This window comes from Punctularia strigosozonata (genome assembly GCF_000264995.1).
Source record: "Punctularia strigosozonata HHB-11173 SS5 unplaced genomic scaffold PUNSTscaffold_8, whole genome shotgun sequence".
NCBI lineage: Eukaryota > Fungi > Basidiomycota > Agaricomycetes > Corticiales > Punctulariaceae > Punctularia > Punctularia strigosozonata.
This window is the reverse complement of record NW_006767440.1, coordinates 475,682-493,059: the sequence shown is the minus strand read 5'-3', so window position 1 is coordinate 493,059 and position 17,378 is coordinate 475,682. Positions and strand designations below refer to the sequence as shown.

Sequence of the window (17,378 nt, the reverse complement as noted above, 5' to 3'; positions counted from 1 at the left end):
CATCGCCAGCCGCCGTGGAGGCGAAATATGTGCATATGCAAAGCATACCGGCCAGTCAATCGCCACGCAACGCTCGCCGGCATAGCAGGGGGCGTCCAGCCCTGGCTTGCATTCTCGGTCCGCAACCGCTGCTGGTACGTACCGTTCCTGGGATCTCCTTTGAAATCGTGCAGGGGTCCTTCATGAGATCTGATTTTGCTTGCTAGGAGTGTGCCTCGACCGTGGGTCTTACCCATATCGACGTTCGGGGATGTTAGGTCATCCTCGATCGTATGGCCGTCGTCCCATGCACTGTGGTACGTACCCGACATGGAGGCACGATCATGGCGTGATTCCAATGATGCACCACCCTCTGAAAGAACACGGTGGTATCTCCCATGATCGTCGAGAAGCTTCGTTGGGACTTACCATGGTGGCTGCCGCCTTTTGGTAGTTGCCACGGCCCTTGTGGGACTTACCATGGATGATCTCGGTGCGTTGGTATATACCCTACCTCCCCATCGAGCATTGGGACTTACCGGCGGTATGACAGTTCCATTTGGAACATACCAGCGGTGTCATTGGCACGATGGGACGTGCCAGTGCTGTCGACTCCAGAATGGGATGTACCAGCGTGGGCTTCTCTGCTGCGTGGTACATTCTTCACTCTTGCCCATCGCACCATCAAGTACCTGCGCGCCAGGGGAACAGTGGGACGTACCAGCACTTCGTGCGCTGCGCTGGGGCATAACTGATTGCCCAATGGTACGTCCCTGGCATCTTAAATCGTACCACGGGACGACACTACTAATGCCGGCCGCTGGGAGGATCCTTCGCGTGGTGATCTCGTACCCCCTCCCCCTCCCCCGGCGAGGAGTTGACCGAAGTATCGAAGGAGACACAAGCACGGGCCGTGGCAATCAGGCATATCAGTAGAGCATCCAGTTAAAGGCGAACACTGCGTTGCATTGTAAGTTGCATGTCAAACATGTTCGTGTATCCATCTCTTCTCTTTGCATAACTCAGGCTCGCTGCGGGCAGGTGAAAAACGACTAGCGCGTTTCTCGACAATAGCATTATAACTCCGCTAAGACATTATCCGCTAATATGTTATGAATAGTCTATGATTCTTGTGTGCGTGCCCGTTTAGCATCCTGTTCGCGCAAGTAAGCGGCACGCTTCGTGCCTTCAGCTCGGATCTGCGCATCCATGTCCACCTCTGGGCCCTCGTAATCACTCCGAGACCTCTTGATGGGACGCGGTTGAGGACGATTGGACAAGACTGGCTGTCCTTGACGCAGACTCGTAAGATTGCTTGCCTGTGCGGGTATCTGAAGAGCGTCATTGAGCTGATCGTTCGCAACTCCACGTACTAGTCTTGCGGAAGCGAAGGATTGCTGAATAGACGGGGCGGGGGGACGGCCCGAATACGCGGTGTTCGGGTTGGGTGAGACGTATAAAGGGGAGCGGCCTGGAGGGAAGCTGATTGACGCTTGATCCCTCGGCATGCTATCGGAGTTGCTTCCATGCTGAGGAGGCCAGAGACTCATCGCTGACGGCTCCTGGCAGACCTGGATAGGTGCCGTTAGACAATCAACAGCCGATGGTAGTGGTAGCGGCTTGCGTGTCGATGAGGCTTGCCCATGCACAGTGTCAGCGCAACGTTGGACCGTGAGTCCCTGTGAGCCATCGTGTGGTATTTGTGGCAGCTCACAATGGAGACGTGGAGGATGAGGATGCGATTGATAGTTGGTCGGTTGAGCAGGATACATGAAAGGCTGGAGCTCTGCGGGAAAGGGGGGCACATTGTGACGTGTCTCTTCAGGGATGTTCCCATAACGCATCACCTGATTGCTTCTTGGTAAGGGTAGAGGCCGAGGTCCTTTGATGGTCCGAATGGGAGGTTGCGACGCGTGCACAACATCGCCAGGGTTGCCGTTGAATCGTTTGGCCTGTATGACTGGCGTCGATGACGGTACATCCCCAGGATAGCTCTGCGCAATGCGTTTAGGGTTGCGATCATTCCCTGATTCCGTGTCTAGGCGAACGTGAGCCGACATTTCTGCGTTAAACTCTGACCACTCACCCGGAGGTTCGGGAATTGTTGGAAGAGAGCCGGTGGCCAAGGGATCAATGTAAGTCGGGGCCGCCGTCTGGTCCTGCACCAATCCATTCCAATGTGTGGCGTAGCCATCGCCAGCATGATCGGGTGGTGTGATATATAACCCGTATTGAGCGTTGGCGATGAAGTCGGCGCCAGCCTGAGACAGCGACAGAATGCGTAAATGCAATGAAACGAGCAGTGATCAGTGGCGCACCTGTGCTGCTATTGGAGCCGGGTCGTTGATGTGCATGCCAAAGATAGGGTTGTCATTGAACCCGACGTGGGGGGGATAGAGGGTTTGCTGAATGACAACAGGTCAGATGGGATTCGAGTGCATTGCATCATGAACGCACCTCATTGTACTGTAGCCCATGTCCGCTAAGATAATTGCCGTTGCTTTCATTGACGTCGGCGCCATTCTGAATAGGTCAAACAATGAGTATGCGATACGAACATACCCAAGACACGCACCCATCCACCCGTGAGTACCTGGGGGGGCGGCTGCACCGACTGGTGGTCGGTGGGCCTTGCTGCAACTGCTGAAATGATGGGAGAGCACGCAGACTCCTCGTCACTGCTGTCCAATTCGATGTACAGCTGATCCTTTGTCCTCTTTCGTCCTTTGAGAAGCGGATTGTCGTAGTGATGGTGTGTCGTAATAGTCCCCAAAATATGGCCCCTGCGCGCGTCTTTGGGCTCCGTGGACCCAGAAGGTCGTGCTAAATGATCGGTATTGAGAGTAGAAGTGGGCGTATCGACCGGCGAGGGATGTACGGGTTGAGACCGTTGGCGTTTCGTCTTCGTCGCATGAGCGCCTTGGTCAGCTGCTTTCTGTTTGCCTCGACCTTTGACGCGAACAGGCACAGGAGGCGCAGGTTTGCTTTCTTCGATGACGGCATTGCAGTACGCCTGCGTAGCCTGGGCGCGATACAGAACAATTTGACGTCCATAGGGAGTGTCGATGATATCTTCTTTGCCTCCCCAGCCGCTTGCAGGAATATAGGCAAGCAGAATAGGGACATCCCCACGTTCGCGCCACTGCTTCTTCATCACTTCTGGATGGTGCGTTAGCAACATCATAAACATAGCATGACGTAGGCGCAAACCTTCATCCCATCTCTTGATGACCAACCTCCCTGGGCCATTGTTCCTCTCGACCATCGCCTTGATGTTCAGACTATTTCCTGTGCGGAAGTTGAAAGCGATTCGGTCTTTCCGTCCTTTGATTTTGATCTCCGTCATAGTGGCTTCGGGGCACCAGTTGTATAATGTGATCCCGTTCGTAACGAGATACTCCAACATCGTGCCCCATTTGAACTTCGAGGTGCGTATACCGATATCATCTAGCGGCGGATTAAATGGCGCAGTCACGGTAAATGAGCCAGCGATACTCACTGCACAGCGCCAATATGATACGCCTCAATATCTTATCGCAGCCGTCACGGGAATTCTTCTCGTCAAGCACGCCATCGGCGGAGAGCTCGTTGGTCTCGTCGTCGTCGTCGTCGTCATTGTCGTTGCCGTTGCCGTTGCCGTTGCCGTTGCCGTTGTCGTCCGGGAGGACCAATTCAGGAACATCATCTTCAGGACCGTCTGATTTGTCCATAGGTATGAGACCTTGTAGTTGTTCGTCGGAGACAGCAGGTGAGCCATCCTCATTTTGTTCCAAGATTCTAAACTGTTTTTAAGAAACATTTTCCAGAACGGTAACGGCACATACGTAGCGAGGGCTCTGCATTCCATTATATACTTGTGCAGATTCTTGGGAAACCTTGCCTTGAGCCGCGGCCAGAGCGGGGAACCTCCCGTCATGATGTAATTCCCGCCGGCGGTGTCAATTATGATGCCGAAGATATGGAGTCCGCTCTGTGAATGCCAATGCTCCGACTGATCCAAGACGAGGAATTAGCGGGGCAGGAAACGCGAACACAACAGAACCCACCATAGCGCCAACCTGACGAGCGGCAACCGTGACTAAGTTGCTAGTTTTCCCCGTCCCGACAAGATTGTCCAAGAATTCCTGGCGTTTCGTATGCCACCAGTCGTAGCAGTCTTGCATGGCGGCCTTCTTCTCTTGCCAAGTCTTGTGACCAGCAAGACGTGCATAGTATGCGCTCCTCTTGCGACGCGCAAACGTCTCCGAGTCCTCCGCTGCATCAAATGAAATGAAAAAGAGAAAACGTGGGCTGAACCAAAATACGTACCTACGGCTGAACCATCGGTAGCCTTGATCTGTGGATGATGTGCGGCATACCACGCTTGCCATACCTGCCACCGGTTCTCCGCGCGAGACGATATTAGCGGCGGCCGGCCAATCCACTTCGCAATGACATCCAGTGACTTGCCCGTCTCCTTCGCGAGCTGTAATTTGAACTTATCCGCGTACTTGATAAAATTATCGAGTTTTGCTTTGGCCTCCGCGCTGATTGCCCCGGGACGGTTTGGAGAGTCTGGGCTGAGTGGATCGTCACCGATGGAAGGACCAGAGCCGTCCTCCTCGACGTTGTCAGAATCGAGGTCTTCCCAGTCCTCATCTTTGTCGAGCTCCAAAAAGGTGGCGCAATCAGGCGCCTGCGCTGGAGAGCAGTCAAGATGTTGTGCGTCATCTTCCCCGTCCCGACCGTTTTGGTTGGCGTCTGGATCGGTCGGGATGCCATGCGATACACTCGGGATAATCGAACTCTGGGGAGCGGGCTGGAGACCATGTTGTTAGCGACCACGTCGAGCAACATGCCCGCAAAGGCTTACCGGCTGAGCGCTGTGCACAACGTGAGCACCGGTTGTCAATGGGAAGGGATCGGGGAAAGTATAAGATGCAACGGCGGCTTCCTTGCTCGTGGATCTAGGCTCGGTTGTACCCAGTCCTGCACCTTGCGTGGTCTGGATTGGTGGGGCTAGCAGCGTAGATTTCCAAGGCGCAATCGCGGGAAAACGGTATAATTCTGCCGCTGCGGTACGCTAGGCAAAAGGGTTCGGTTAGTTTTGTAGATTGAAGAGCCGGTAGAACGGGCACATACCTCCTTTTGTACGCTAGCCTCCGCCGAGATCATCGATGCCATAAACGAAGTTAATGCATCCTGTGCATGCGACGTTTCCCCAGCCGATGAAGAAGCATCCGGGGGCAAACATTCAGATGAATTCCCCTCGTGATTGGCGACAGAGGCAGCAGCTGAGGGTATCACAACAGAGCCCTGTGGACTTTCTAGAGATGTCGAACGGTGCGCCATGCTGTTTGTCGCATTTGGCAGCTGCGCCACGGCGGAGGGAGTTTCGGCGATTGACATCGGGGGCACGACAGTGTTGACCAATGCGGGAGAGCCAATCCTGCTATGCACCGAGGATAACGACGAAGTGACCGGTGATACAGGCGCATCCGATGTCGCCATGTTTACCAACCCGTCAGCTGCGTCATGGTCGATGCTTGCCGTTTCGTTGGCCGGTACAATCTTCGTCTAGTTTACACTCAGCCTTTGTCCTGATATATAACAAGCGCTCAAGAATCTCACCTTGCCCTTCTTGCCGGTTTTTGCAACTTTAGCCGTCCTCTGATTTCGCGTCGGTTTTGGGGCTTCCTGATGAGACGGGGTTACGAATGTGAGCAAAATAGAATATGATATGCACAAAAGAATCACCTTTGGCAACTCAACCGTTCCTTCGGTCAGCGATGCCGCCCGAGCTTCAACTTCAGATTGAGCAAGCTGAAAGAAGAGAATATTGAGCATTATTGTCGACGGTGTTGAGCTGAGAACACTTACCGGCGCTCCTGCATCACACGCTGACTGTGCCGAACTAACAAGTGGAGCCGTTTTCTTCTTCTGTAGCTAGCATTAGCTGTGAATACGCAGAAAATAACATACTGCATACCCGCTTCTTCTTCATCTCCGGAGGCGGTAAAGACAATACTGTATTCTGGGCCTTCTTTCGAAAATGTCAATTCCAAACATATCACTCAATGTAGCAAACATCTTACCCGCACCCCAGAACGTGTTTGAGGCATTTGAAAGCGTGCAGAAGAGGTTGAAGTTCGAGATTCCGAGTGGTGACTGAGACAGAACAATGCAACCCAGTGATGAGTGGGAAAGCGCAGAGTTGGTCGGATCTATAAGGTTGCGACCCGTCAGGGCGACTGTTTGGCATCGGCGGATCGAGCTTTGACTGCATCCAAGTCCAAGCAGTCGATGAAATCGGGTGCGAGTCGAACGGCGAATAGCACACTCTGCGTCAGACATGAGGGACCGAGGTGCAATTGAGATGGTACATACCAAGCGGCGAAATCGTCGGCGATGGTGGAGAAGTCCGAGAATGATCGACTCTCCAACGTAATTGCAGGTTTCCAGCACGATTGTTCGTGTATCGGCGGACCGGACCTTAACTTAGCCGATATGTCAGCCCCGGCAACAACATTCCGAATGGATTGAGTGACTAGAAGCGCACACACTGTTAGCCATGCGGCGCAAGGGCGGAAATGGAACGACACGCACCAGCTGTAAAACCGCCGGTGGTAATGCAAAAAATGCAAGAGGGGCGACTTGGTCGACTTTGCCTACGCAATTGCAGGTTGCAAGCGCGATCATTCGAGTACCGGTGTGCCGGTTGTTGACTCTGCCGATATGTTCACCCTGTTAACAACACTCCGTGTGGACTTTGCGACTGAAGTCGCGCGTATTGTTAGACATGCAACACAAGGCTGCAAACGGAACAGAACGCACCAATTGCGAAACACCGGTGTTAAGGCAATAAATCTTGGAGGGCACAATTGGTTGCCTTCGCCGACACGATTCCAGGTTGCGAGCGCAATCGTTTGAGTATCGGCGGACCGGACCTTGACGGAGCGGATATGTTAACTCCGGTAGCCACAATCCATGTGGGTTGGATGACTAGAGGCGCACAGAATTAGACATGCGGGACAAAAGGTCCAACCGGGATGGTACGTACCAACTGTAAGACCGCCGGCGGTGATTTGAGAAATCCGATGTGATCGTATGCCCAACGCCCGCCTCATTAATCACGCCAAGAGCACGGCCCTGGAAGCTTCACAAACTTGCGCGGGGACATGGAATCGACGGATGGAACTATTTGCAATGTCACGATCTAGCCACACAAGAACGTAAGTGGCTCAACTCACACCGAAGAGCAAAAACTTGGGGATATACCTCATCGTCGCTGCTCTATTGTGCTTTCTCTCCCTCGACTGCCTCTCACTTTGATAATAATGGCCACCACCTGCACCGACGATATCAACGCTGTGGACATCACTGACGCAATGATTTTCCGCGACAAGTATACCACGGTGAGGCCAGGGCGCTGAGTCTTCAGCTACCAACCATGCTGACAGCGGTGCAAGGCACGCGTTTTGGTTGGTATGCTGAGGGAAGGGGATAGGGACGGGAATCTATGGAACTATAGTCCCTTGGTGCTGCAACACCTGTCCGGTTACTACTATGATAGAATGCTGCTCGGGACAGCACCGGCAGCGTACCTGAAATGGATCTTCGTGCTCGGGAATTTGTTGCTGGACCCTATTAATTCTCCGGTGAGATGAATTCCTTACATCGAAAGCTCAAGTAACCAAATTGCCTTAGTCTGCCGTACGCGAGTTCATAGGAGCGTACGAGCGGTTTGAGCCAGGCAAGATCAACGAGAGCGCGCCCGGCTCCGGTGTCATGCACCCAAGGCATATTTTTGTTCATCGCGAGTTGACGCTCCCGTGGCGAATTCCGGAGGTGGAGATGAACCAGTCTGGGGCGCTTTGGGGCGTCACCGACGGAAACCCTTGGTTCCGCTCATGGTTGAATCGAAAGTCCGAGGTACGGGATCTGTTACGTTTGTCGTGAGTTGAGGCTGAGAGTTTGTAGGCACAAGAGCTTCTGTCGTATGCGTTACGGCCGGAGACAGTCCAGGAATTTGTTCAGGATAGTATCCTCAACTACCATATGACTAACTTCCATCGTCTGCGACGAACATGCGGTGTGAATTGCCGCCTCTACCTTCAGCACGTGATGGGATTGGCGTTTCTGACCACTGACGAGTATGATAGAAAGTCGGAAGCTGTATGTACACTGCATTTTTGCTCCGTTGTGCGTGAACTCACAGCTCTAATGTACAGATATTGAAATCCGGTTTTGCAAACTTGTACTTCCGCTGGGGCGGACGCAGCATCGACCCAAACGAGGCATTGGTGCCTTTAGTGACCGATAACTTCAGCATCATTCCCATCACGTTGGACATGATTTGGGATCGGAATGGCGAAGGAGAAGGAGAACCGCACCTGGGACTTGTTCGCACTGTGCCAGGTCCTGGGGAAACTATTCGTAATTTCTTCACGATTCATAGTAGTCGGGGGACGGAGCCGTAGATATTCCGCGCCGCAGAGTCTTATCGAAGTTCTGTCATAGGGTTGAATTTCATGCCACAAACGTGCTGGAATAACGGAATGAGGCTACTTGCAGCCTACGTGTGATTAGTATGGATGGCTCGCGCACATATGCAGCGCTGAAGACTTGCGAGGTGATCGCAATCTACCCGACATTATTGCCTAGTAACATGTCATCGCGAGCACGATAAAGCAGAGAGAGTGTTTCCACCATCACTCGATGCCAACTTGAAGGGTGAACATTTGTCGTTGACGAGCACGAGTTTCCGATTCATCTCGCCGTGCCCGCTCACATTGTGTATCTCTCCTCACTCAGGCTATCAGTGTCTTCGTTACTTGAGATCACCGATGTTGTCCAAATCGGGTTTACAAGGAATAGATCCAGATGCATACCAAGGCTGGAACTTATATGAACGGCGTGTACTATCCGTTCTCGATTGCTTGCGGGGTAGATAAGATCATGCGTCGATTAGCCATTCCTTCCACTCCCGTACTCTTGTGCCATGTCCTGGCACCTCCGCATCTCCTCGGTTAGCCTATGGTCACTTCAATGCAGCCCGGCGTAGCATTACTGCGACTGACAATGAGTGCCTGACCTCCAAATCCAGTGTCGATGTTACACTCAACGGCACTTGAACCGTCCTCACTGCTCTCCCGGTAACAGCTTAGTACCAATGTACTAATGGAGCCCTACACACCTTGATAGTTTTTGATCGCCACCATATATGCTCATGTTAGACCTCCGCGCCTCCTGACACTTTATATGGTCCATGTAACATGCAAAGGCTCGTACACCAAGGCCAAGATTATTATTTGGAGGATTCGTACTATCGAAACCCGGCCACTTCTTTGCCTACATAGATATCAATGGTCCGGCTACCCATACTTCTCCTTACATAGCTCCCTCGTCCTCGTACTCCCGTGCCGTCTCTGAGCTCCTCTTCGTCTCCTGGGTCACTTGTGGATGCTTACTGACACGGTGCTGCATCAACTCACGGCCAGAGCCCGACCTAAGGAGCCAGCATTGACATCGAACTCAACGGCACTCGAGCCGGCTTGACTGCTAGCGAAACAACATCCGCCTCTGGGCTGGTGGTACTTCACCTATCACAGTCGCAATTGTGTATGCTCATGTTGGACCTCCGCACCTCCTGACGCTCTACACGGTCCATGTAACATCCAAAGGCTCGTACACCCCGGTCAAGATTATCATTTGAACTTGAAGGATACGTACTATTGACACCCGACCACCTCTTTGACTACAGATATGGTACGACTGCATACCTTCATCGTCCTCGTACTCTCCCACCGTCTCCTCTGCCAGTTCTGGGTTGCTTATGGACACTGGGATACATCCCAGCGTAGCACGACGTTGACAGAAGGTAAGTGCCCGACCTAGAATCCCAGCGTCGACGTAAAACTCACCCGCACTGGGGCCTTCTTGGCTGCCCGCCCTGCAGCATCCGCCTTTGTGCTGCTGGTGCCACACCCAGCTTAATGGTGTATGGTCACAACCAGATAAGTGTCAAAGCACGGTGTCTCCAAGCACTCTCTATAATCGGCGACAAATGTCTCTTCACAGCTCCACCGTTGTCTTACTAGTTAATACTGTTACAATCTCATGACTACGGCGGCTTTGCACATCACGATGTAACTCGCAGGTTGCAAGTCGACTTGTAACGCTGGTTATCATGCCTCGCAAACTCCACCTCCACGCACAGTCGGAGACAGGATTGACATCACCTATATCCGCCGCCACCATCATATGTTCTCGCTTGCGTGCTGTCTGCCGTGGATCGTCGCATGCAAGGTGCCGACAACTTCTCTGCCGATCGAACATGATTTGTGGCGTGTGCTGTGGCGTTGTATTCGGATCACTCCACAGTGTTGCCCATGGAAACTAATTCCGCCATCAAAATGCCGTCGCCGTTGAAGAAGGACCAGCGGCTTCTTACGACCCAAATTGCGGCCCATGGACCATCTTTCGGGGCTTTGCAGAAGTGCGTCAATGACGGGGTCGGTACGGAAGCTCCGAGAACGCCTGGAATGTGCCCTGACGTATTGAGAAGGAGATGAAGTGACACCACACGCAAAAAAAAATGTCAAGCGCCCATTTGGGTGATCCCCGCATACCGCTGGGACGTAACCAGGCTCAGGCACGTCAAGAGTTCTGGGCTACACGAGACATGATAGCGGGCACCGGCTGCACCGATTATGGGGAAGAAATTCTGTTCAGAAAACGGCGAATAAGTCGGCCTTCTTGAAATGGAACCATCGCGGAGCGGGGAATGTATCGTACGTGGACATACCACAGACCGCAGTGGGATGAGGGGGGTTTTCTGTCACGCTTGAGAGCTCTGCATGAAGTATGCAGAGTTACGTGAGGACGGGCAAGCCCTGGCGGCGTAATGAGCGTAATCTTCAGGTAACGTTGACTGAGAAAATAGGCAGCTAGGGAGCGAAGCCTGTGCGGATTTGGGTGATTCTTGTGGCGCTTTGAAATTGGAATTGGTAATTACATGAGTGACATGAGAGCGCGGTAGTGTGGTGACCTTCTTCACTAAGAGTGGCTTCGCCAAGCCTTGGGACGTCCCAAAGGTTGGATGGGATGTACCAAAGGCCGGAGTGGGACGTACAAAGGCGCACCGCAACCGATAAAGAATAGCACGTGCCCGTCACCAAATCCGCGTATATATACTCAAGGATTTCTGGCTCGGCGATCAGCGCCTCGCCCTGCTTTCTGTCTTTCCCTTTGCATCGTCCCTTTTGCCTGATCTTGAATATGTCTGTTCCATTTCTGCCCTGGTGCGGTGTTGCCCCTAGGATCGATTCCGCCCGTTTCCCACGCTATAGAGGTCGTAGCGCTCGCGTCCCAGGTCAGATCATAGAGGTACGCAGCTGCTCTACATGATGCACCATTAAATTCTGATTCTACATTTGTGATAATCAGGACAAAGGATCGTCCGTGATGCTACGGACTGTCGACGGTGGTGTCATCGAGGTGTATGTACCTGACGTGAGTAACGCCAAGCCAAAACTGTACCCGTACCTCAACTGATTATTACTCACAGGACATTGACTTGAGCCGCGAGCGAGACGTCGAGATTACTGGCAAAATCTTGGGAGAAGACACGATGGAGTGCTGGTGGTTTATAAGCTATGCCTATTCCATCGGTAGGTTTTATTCCGTCTTGAACACGGTGCTGCGCTTACGTATCACCGCAGATAATCGCGTCTTGCGCGCTGCTATCCATATGCTCCACGACTCCTTGTTTGTTGGCCCTGTTTGGGGTATCCAGTTTGATCCCCCCCAGCACGTCACGCCATTGCGCGTGCCTCTTATGGACGAGTCTCGGACTCGAATGATGTCTCGCCCAAACACGCCCCCGTTCCCAAATTATTTGCGCGTGCGTGCTCAGTCGGTTCCCACTGATGGAGCGTAAATTCAAAGGGTGCTTTCTGGTTGCGTTTGTATATCTCATTTTGGTTACGAGAGGTGACACAATTCAGGCCGAAAACAATCACCTCCTTCCCACTCTTACCATATTCAGCAGTCCTCATATGTAATTATAGACCCCACTACAAGCACGTTCTTTTCTTTCGCGGAGATTCATCACTCGGTATTTATTGCAATAAGATCAACGCGGAGTCAGATTGTATTGATAGTTATCCTTATTCGTAACGGATTATCTTACCACCTTCCAAGGCGCTCGCGCAGAACAGCAGCATGCATGGCCTGGCGTTTGTGTTGCGCAGACTGAATCGAGCCCAACCTTAGCGTGATGTTTCTGAATATTAAAGCCTCTATATATGCTCAATGGAGTGTTGACATCGAAAGACAGTTGTTGCGCCGCTGAAAGTGACCAGTTCTGCCATTGTCAAATCACTTAACTCCTCACGAGCCTTCGAAACGGCTCATTTCCAACGGGTCAGTCGTTTTGGGGGTGAGTGAGGTTGTATTGCGGTACCAACATTCGAGGATGTACAACAGTATGAGATGGAAAAAGAGGGAGTTGGTGATGAGATTGTTGTTGTCCTCGCCTTCGCGTATGGCGACGCCTTCCTACATGCACCATCGCCATCTGTGGTCCTCAGTCAAACCAAGCATCCCTAACAACACCATTAGACCAAGGTCCTCCGTTGTCTTTACGTTAATTCTTACCGATTCAGATTTGGCCTCTCGGTGCCTGTAATCCTGCTCTCCGGACCCGTGAACTCTTTCGGGAGCTACGAGTGCGGTCCATTGGCGTGCCAAGAAATGACGATATGCGATGCTGCCAGCGTGAGTTGGGTGTCGTTGGATGTGCGCTCTAAATTGCTTGTGAAGCTGGGTGGTTCGCGCTGGGATGGTTATGCAATGCTGAACTGGGTGACTTGCAGTATCAGAGCGCGAAAGGTCATGGAAGTCAATGATGAGAATGCGGTGTTGGTGATACAATATTCATCCCAGGGATGAAAGTACACGTTGTCACCTGCTTGTCTGTCGCCGACGGCTTGCATTGTCTTTACATCAAACCATGTCATTTCGCATTCCCCGTCACCATCTGCGGTCTTCAGACAAGAAATCCTCAGCCACACCGTTAGACCATGGTCCTTCTCTGTCCGGCCGTGGTTCGTTGCCAGCTCAGAGAGTTGGCCAGCCTTTGCCCGTAATCCTGTTTCCAGATGGGAAGACGCTTGCGCAACATCCGGATGGGAGACAAAGACCCTTGGTTACAAGAGAGAGCCTCGAAGAAGTCATTGCGAACGTGCACAACACCCCATCGACGCCCTCAGGCCACTCCTTCGGCTCTCCTTCGTCGCACCGTTGCTCGTCACCTCTTCGCTATCATGATCCACCAGAACCTGGGAAGGACTACCACAAGATTCGATACGCACGGAAGAAGGCAAATCAATGGGAACGTTGGTGCACCATCGTTATACCGGAACTATTGACGCCCTACATGAACCACTTGGCGTGCGCCCGTAACCGGACCTGTGATCAGGTCTCTGAAACTCCGTGCACCTGTGGCTATGGTGCAAACTCAAAGACACTGAAAGTTTTGATCGTCTATGTTGATCGTAAGTGTTCTCTGATCAATCTATCCTTTATCTTACGTTTTGTCAGGTCTCGAAAACATGGACGTTCGTGTGTGTAGCTGCACGTCGGCAGCAAGTTTTTTAGTTTCCCGCGGATTCTTTCCCTGTGCGCCCCAAGCTCCCTCTGTTGCATTTGACATCAATATGATGGAACTTGTGGCGACGTTATTCTTGAGGGTGGCACCGAACATCACGGCATGGGCATCTACTCTAGAGACCTTCCTCGGGGCCAGACAGTTCAAGCTTCGCACAAGGGTATGTCCAGACGTAACGTATGCTCGGTGTTACTGATTGCTATACTCTACTAGTACTCGGTGCGACGCCGTTTGGGCAACACGCTCAACTGGTACATGCACCTAACAAACTGCGTTACAGCGAAGGTTGATGAAGCTATCAACGCTGTCCGATCAGTGTCTGCACCATTTCCGCCCTCCGTATGTCCAGGCGTTGAAACTTCGGCCGACTCTCCGCCGCAGAATCCCAGCTGCGATGCGCCGACTTCAGCGTCGGAGCATCAGCAACAGCCGTCTTCCCCCCTTCCCGGATCCCATGCAGAGGAAGCAAGACCAAGTCTTTATTTACGGTCGCGATGTCCTCTATGCTTTGCGGGTGTTAGCAGCCGCGACGAATCTATGGAGTAAGTGTGTATCGCAAGACAGTTATGAATAATAATGATAATGTTCTCCAGATTTGATGTGATCGTATGCATCGATGCCTGTTTCAGTCAAAAACGGCGCTCTGGCCCGCGCGATCCAATGAAGGTTCATCCGGACACCTTTTTTATGCCCGATGCTGAAGTGAAAGCCATGGAAGACTTCGTAGCAGAGTGTCGAAGCAAGCCTGCTTCATCGCAGAATGACGGCAAAGGAAAGGGGAAGAAAAGGGCAGCCCCGGACCCAACATCTGGCAAGGACGCGACAACGGAGCCCGACAAATGCGAGGGACCTCTTCAGGTCCCAAATTCGGTTCTTGATGGTTGCGAAGCTTCTTTCAAAGCTGCCGACGAACGACGCGAAAAAGCGAGCACCACCTTCTTTGACGACACTGGCCTTGTGGCGTTGCTCTGTCGACACGATTGTACTCTGTGGGTGGCTAATATGACCAGCGCGGGGGAACGCCAGCACTACGCTCTTGCGCTGATCAACAAATTATTTCAACATATACCAGTTTCATGGCGTGCTGGCATCCTATACGACATTGGCTGTCAAATTCATCGGAGCGTCTTCAAATGGGGGTTCTTGTGCGATATCCGTGATCGCATAACCTTCGCGATATCAGTCCTTCATGCCTACGGGCACCAGTGGCCGTGCCAGTGTTGCTATCACCCGCGAAAGTGCAGTGGCTTTGGTCTCTCCGATGGTGAAGGGTGCGAGCGGCTATGGAGCGCCCTCAATCACCTGGTCTCAGTACTGAGGGGAAGCGGGGTAATATTCTTCTCGCAAATCTCTTACACTCGCTGATACAAATTTTCAGTACTACCAACGGAGATATCTCCTTGATTGCCAGCTCCTTCATCTGATATCGAAGCACTTGCTCAATCTTGCGGTGTGGTTATCGAGGCGGCACGAAATGTGTCGCATGCGATTATCTGAAGCCGAGAAAGAGATTCGCGAGAGTGGTATTGACGAAGAATCACTTCGCGCGGAATGGGCCAACCAGCGTGCTGTTCAGACCAAACCTATCCCACGTGCGTACCGTAGTCAATGTGGATAACTTCCATTCTCACTCCTTGTAGGGCAATCAAAGAACGCGGGCACGAAGTACGTTGAAGTCATCATCGCCCTCGATGAGCGCATTCGCGAACTCGACCGCGCCATCGCGGATGGTAATGCAAGCGTCCTCAATGCCGATCCTTTACAGGCATTAGACTACCAGACTTTGTTGGAAGACGATCGAATGAACGCGCGAAAGAAGCTCGCCAAGTTTGAAGGCTTCCTGGATGAACCAGCTCTTCGCAATCTTCAAGCGCTGAGGAAAGATCTCTTTCTTGGACGAAAAGCAAATGCGCTTGCTCTCAAGACGCGGATCCGAGAGAAATTGCGACAACGCAAATTCGAATTGTCGAGGATCGAGCAGTTGCGGTCCGGGCGTTCATCAGGTAATCTTGATCGTCAACGGTGAACTACGAGCTTACTTTTCATGCAGAACGCAAACTACATGGCCATACGGCGACAGCCGTTCAAAGACGTGAAACCGGCATTCGGGATACCGTACAGCGATACAACGCGCTGTGTCGCGAGATGGACGCTTTGATAAAAAAGGGCCAAGCACCGGCAGGAGCCGTCACGCCAGCCACAATTGATGTGACTACCTTCTGGAAGCTAGACGTGGACGACCCCATCTGGCAAGACACAGGACTTCTGGATGACGACGATCATGGCGCGACCTGTCCCGTTTGGCTCAGTGACAAACGGTATCGAAACGGGATACGTGCCATGCTCGAGCGTGACCGCTGCCGAGAAGAGCTGGCACGCATTTACAAGGAGCGCGGAACCATGCAGAGCTGGCTTCTTGCGGAATGGGCAGCGGTCGAGAGAGCCCGTGCGGTCGCAGGTAAAGATCGGGCCCTCTAGTCTAAGAGAGCACTAATGACCTTGATGATTCGTCAGATCTCAGTCCGGGGATGGCTCATCAACTTCAGGGCCGTCGTGAACAGCTTCTGCAACTAGCGGTTATCTGGCGTCGCCGAGCCGGTGACATACCCTCAGCCATACCACAACCTGAATCGTGGGGTCCTTCCAGCGACGAGATGATTGCCGGCATGCGGAATGAGTACACGGAGTTCACCGAAGACCAGCTGCCACTGCCAGGGCAGACAAATCATACGTTGTGCACAGAGGATTCCGATGACGAAGACCCTGATGATTATACTGACGCAGCTGGCGAGATCATCTGTATGGAGCCTGAGGATAGCTCTGACAGCGGGGACGATCTAGAGGATTGCACTATCGACCTGGGGGCATCGCCGACCAAAACACGCTTTCTGGGTTCGTACATTTGCTATTCTCCTCAATTATCTCTCAGATTTCTCCTGCAGATCGGCTTGGGTTACTATCCGTACCAGGTTCTGTTACGCCAAGGGCCACACGTATGGCGCAGGTTCTTCGGTCGCCAAAAACTCCCAATGGACGTCCGTTTCCAAATCGCCTCCCTGCATTGCATTTGTCCCCCATTACAACACCATCGCGGGCGCAAAGTTCAAAGGAATCGCTTTGGCTCGCATCCCCTAGTCATTCCGAGGAGGACATGCCTCAAACGCCAAAGCGGCAACGTCATAACTAGTAGATTGCACATTGTACAATACGTCTGTTGAATACGAGCAATACATGCAATGTAAAACGCCATGGGCGCATTTGAGTAACCTACTGACGAAGCGGAAAACTCTCTTAGCAGCCTGCCGTAGTAATGTCATCCCGTGGTACGATTTAAGATGCCAGGGACGTACCATTGGGCAATCAGTTATGCCCCAGCGCAGCGCACGAAGTGCTGGTACGTCCCACTGTTCCCCTGGCGCGCAGGTACTTGATGGTGCGATGGGCAAGAGTGAAGAATGTACCACGCAGCAGAGAAGCCCACGCTGGTACATCCCATTCTGGAGTCGACAGCACTGGCACGTCCCATCGTGCCAATGACACCGCTGGTATGTTCCAAATGGAACTGTCATACCGCCGGTAAGTCCCAATGCTCGATGGGGAGGTAGGGTATATACCAACGCACCGAGATCATCCATGGTAAGTCCCACAAGGGCCGTGGCAACTACCAAAAGGCGGCAGCCACCATGGTAAGTCCCAACGAAGCTTCTCGACGATCATGGGAGATACCACCGTGTTCTTTCAGAGGGTG

At 52.5% G+C, this 17,378-nt stretch overlaps 4 protein-coding genes across 4 annotated transcripts; 3 read left to right on the top strand and 1 right to left on the bottom strand.

Annotated features, from left to right (window-relative positions):
* Positions 1-1,100: 1,100 nt before the first annotated feature.
* Positions 1,101-6,080, bottom strand: PUNSTDRAFT_135218 (uncharacterized protein; the record flags this gene model as incomplete). Its single annotated transcript, XM_007384737.1, has 19 exons — positions 1,101-1,310; positions 1,353-1,615; positions 1,694-2,017; positions 2,066-2,240; positions 2,298-2,384; positions 2,437-2,502; positions 2,555-3,138; positions 3,190-3,426; positions 3,479-3,756; positions 3,804-3,970; positions 4,026-4,234; positions 4,288-4,777; positions 4,832-5,041; positions 5,101-5,535; positions 5,590-5,655; positions 5,716-5,781; positions 5,839-5,898; positions 5,948-6,001; positions 6,054-6,080. 19 exons carry the CDS (start codon positions 6,078-6,080, stop codon positions 1,101-1,103), a joined length of 4,008 nt encoding a protein of 1,335 aa, XP_007384799.1.
* Positions 6,081-7,295: 1,215 nt separating this feature from the next.
* Positions 7,296-8,438, top strand: PUNSTDRAFT_45220 (uncharacterized protein; the record flags this gene model as incomplete). Its single annotated transcript, XM_007384736.1, has 5 exons — positions 7,296-7,373; positions 7,419-7,616; positions 7,666-7,890; positions 7,939-8,133; positions 8,190-8,438. The coding sequence occupies 5 exons, from the start codon at positions 7,296-7,298 to the stop codon at positions 8,436-8,438; spliced, it is 945 nt and encodes a 314-aa protein (XP_007384798.1).
* Positions 8,439-11,238: 2,800 nt separating this feature from the next.
* PUNSTDRAFT_135216 (uncharacterized protein) lies at positions 11,239-11,899 on the top strand (the record flags this gene model as incomplete). The annotated part of the gene is made up of 4 exons (XM_007384735.1): positions 11,239-11,346; positions 11,407-11,472; positions 11,528-11,630; positions 11,682-11,899. The coding sequence occupies 4 exons, from the start codon at positions 11,239-11,241 to the stop codon at positions 11,897-11,899; spliced, it is 495 nt and encodes a 164-aa protein (XP_007384797.1).
* A 1,666-nt stretch (positions 11,900-13,565) lies between these two features.
* On the top strand, positions 13,566-16,057 carry PUNSTDRAFT_36730 (uncharacterized protein; the record flags this gene model as incomplete). Its single annotated transcript, XM_007384734.1, has 6 exons — positions 13,566-13,790; positions 13,844-14,172; positions 14,224-14,959; positions 15,009-15,234; positions 15,271-15,633; positions 15,681-16,057. Coding segments are annotated over 6 exons (2,256 nt in total), but the record flags the coding sequence as incomplete, so codon positions are not given.
* Between the last annotated feature and the right edge of the window lie 1,321 nt (positions 16,058-17,378).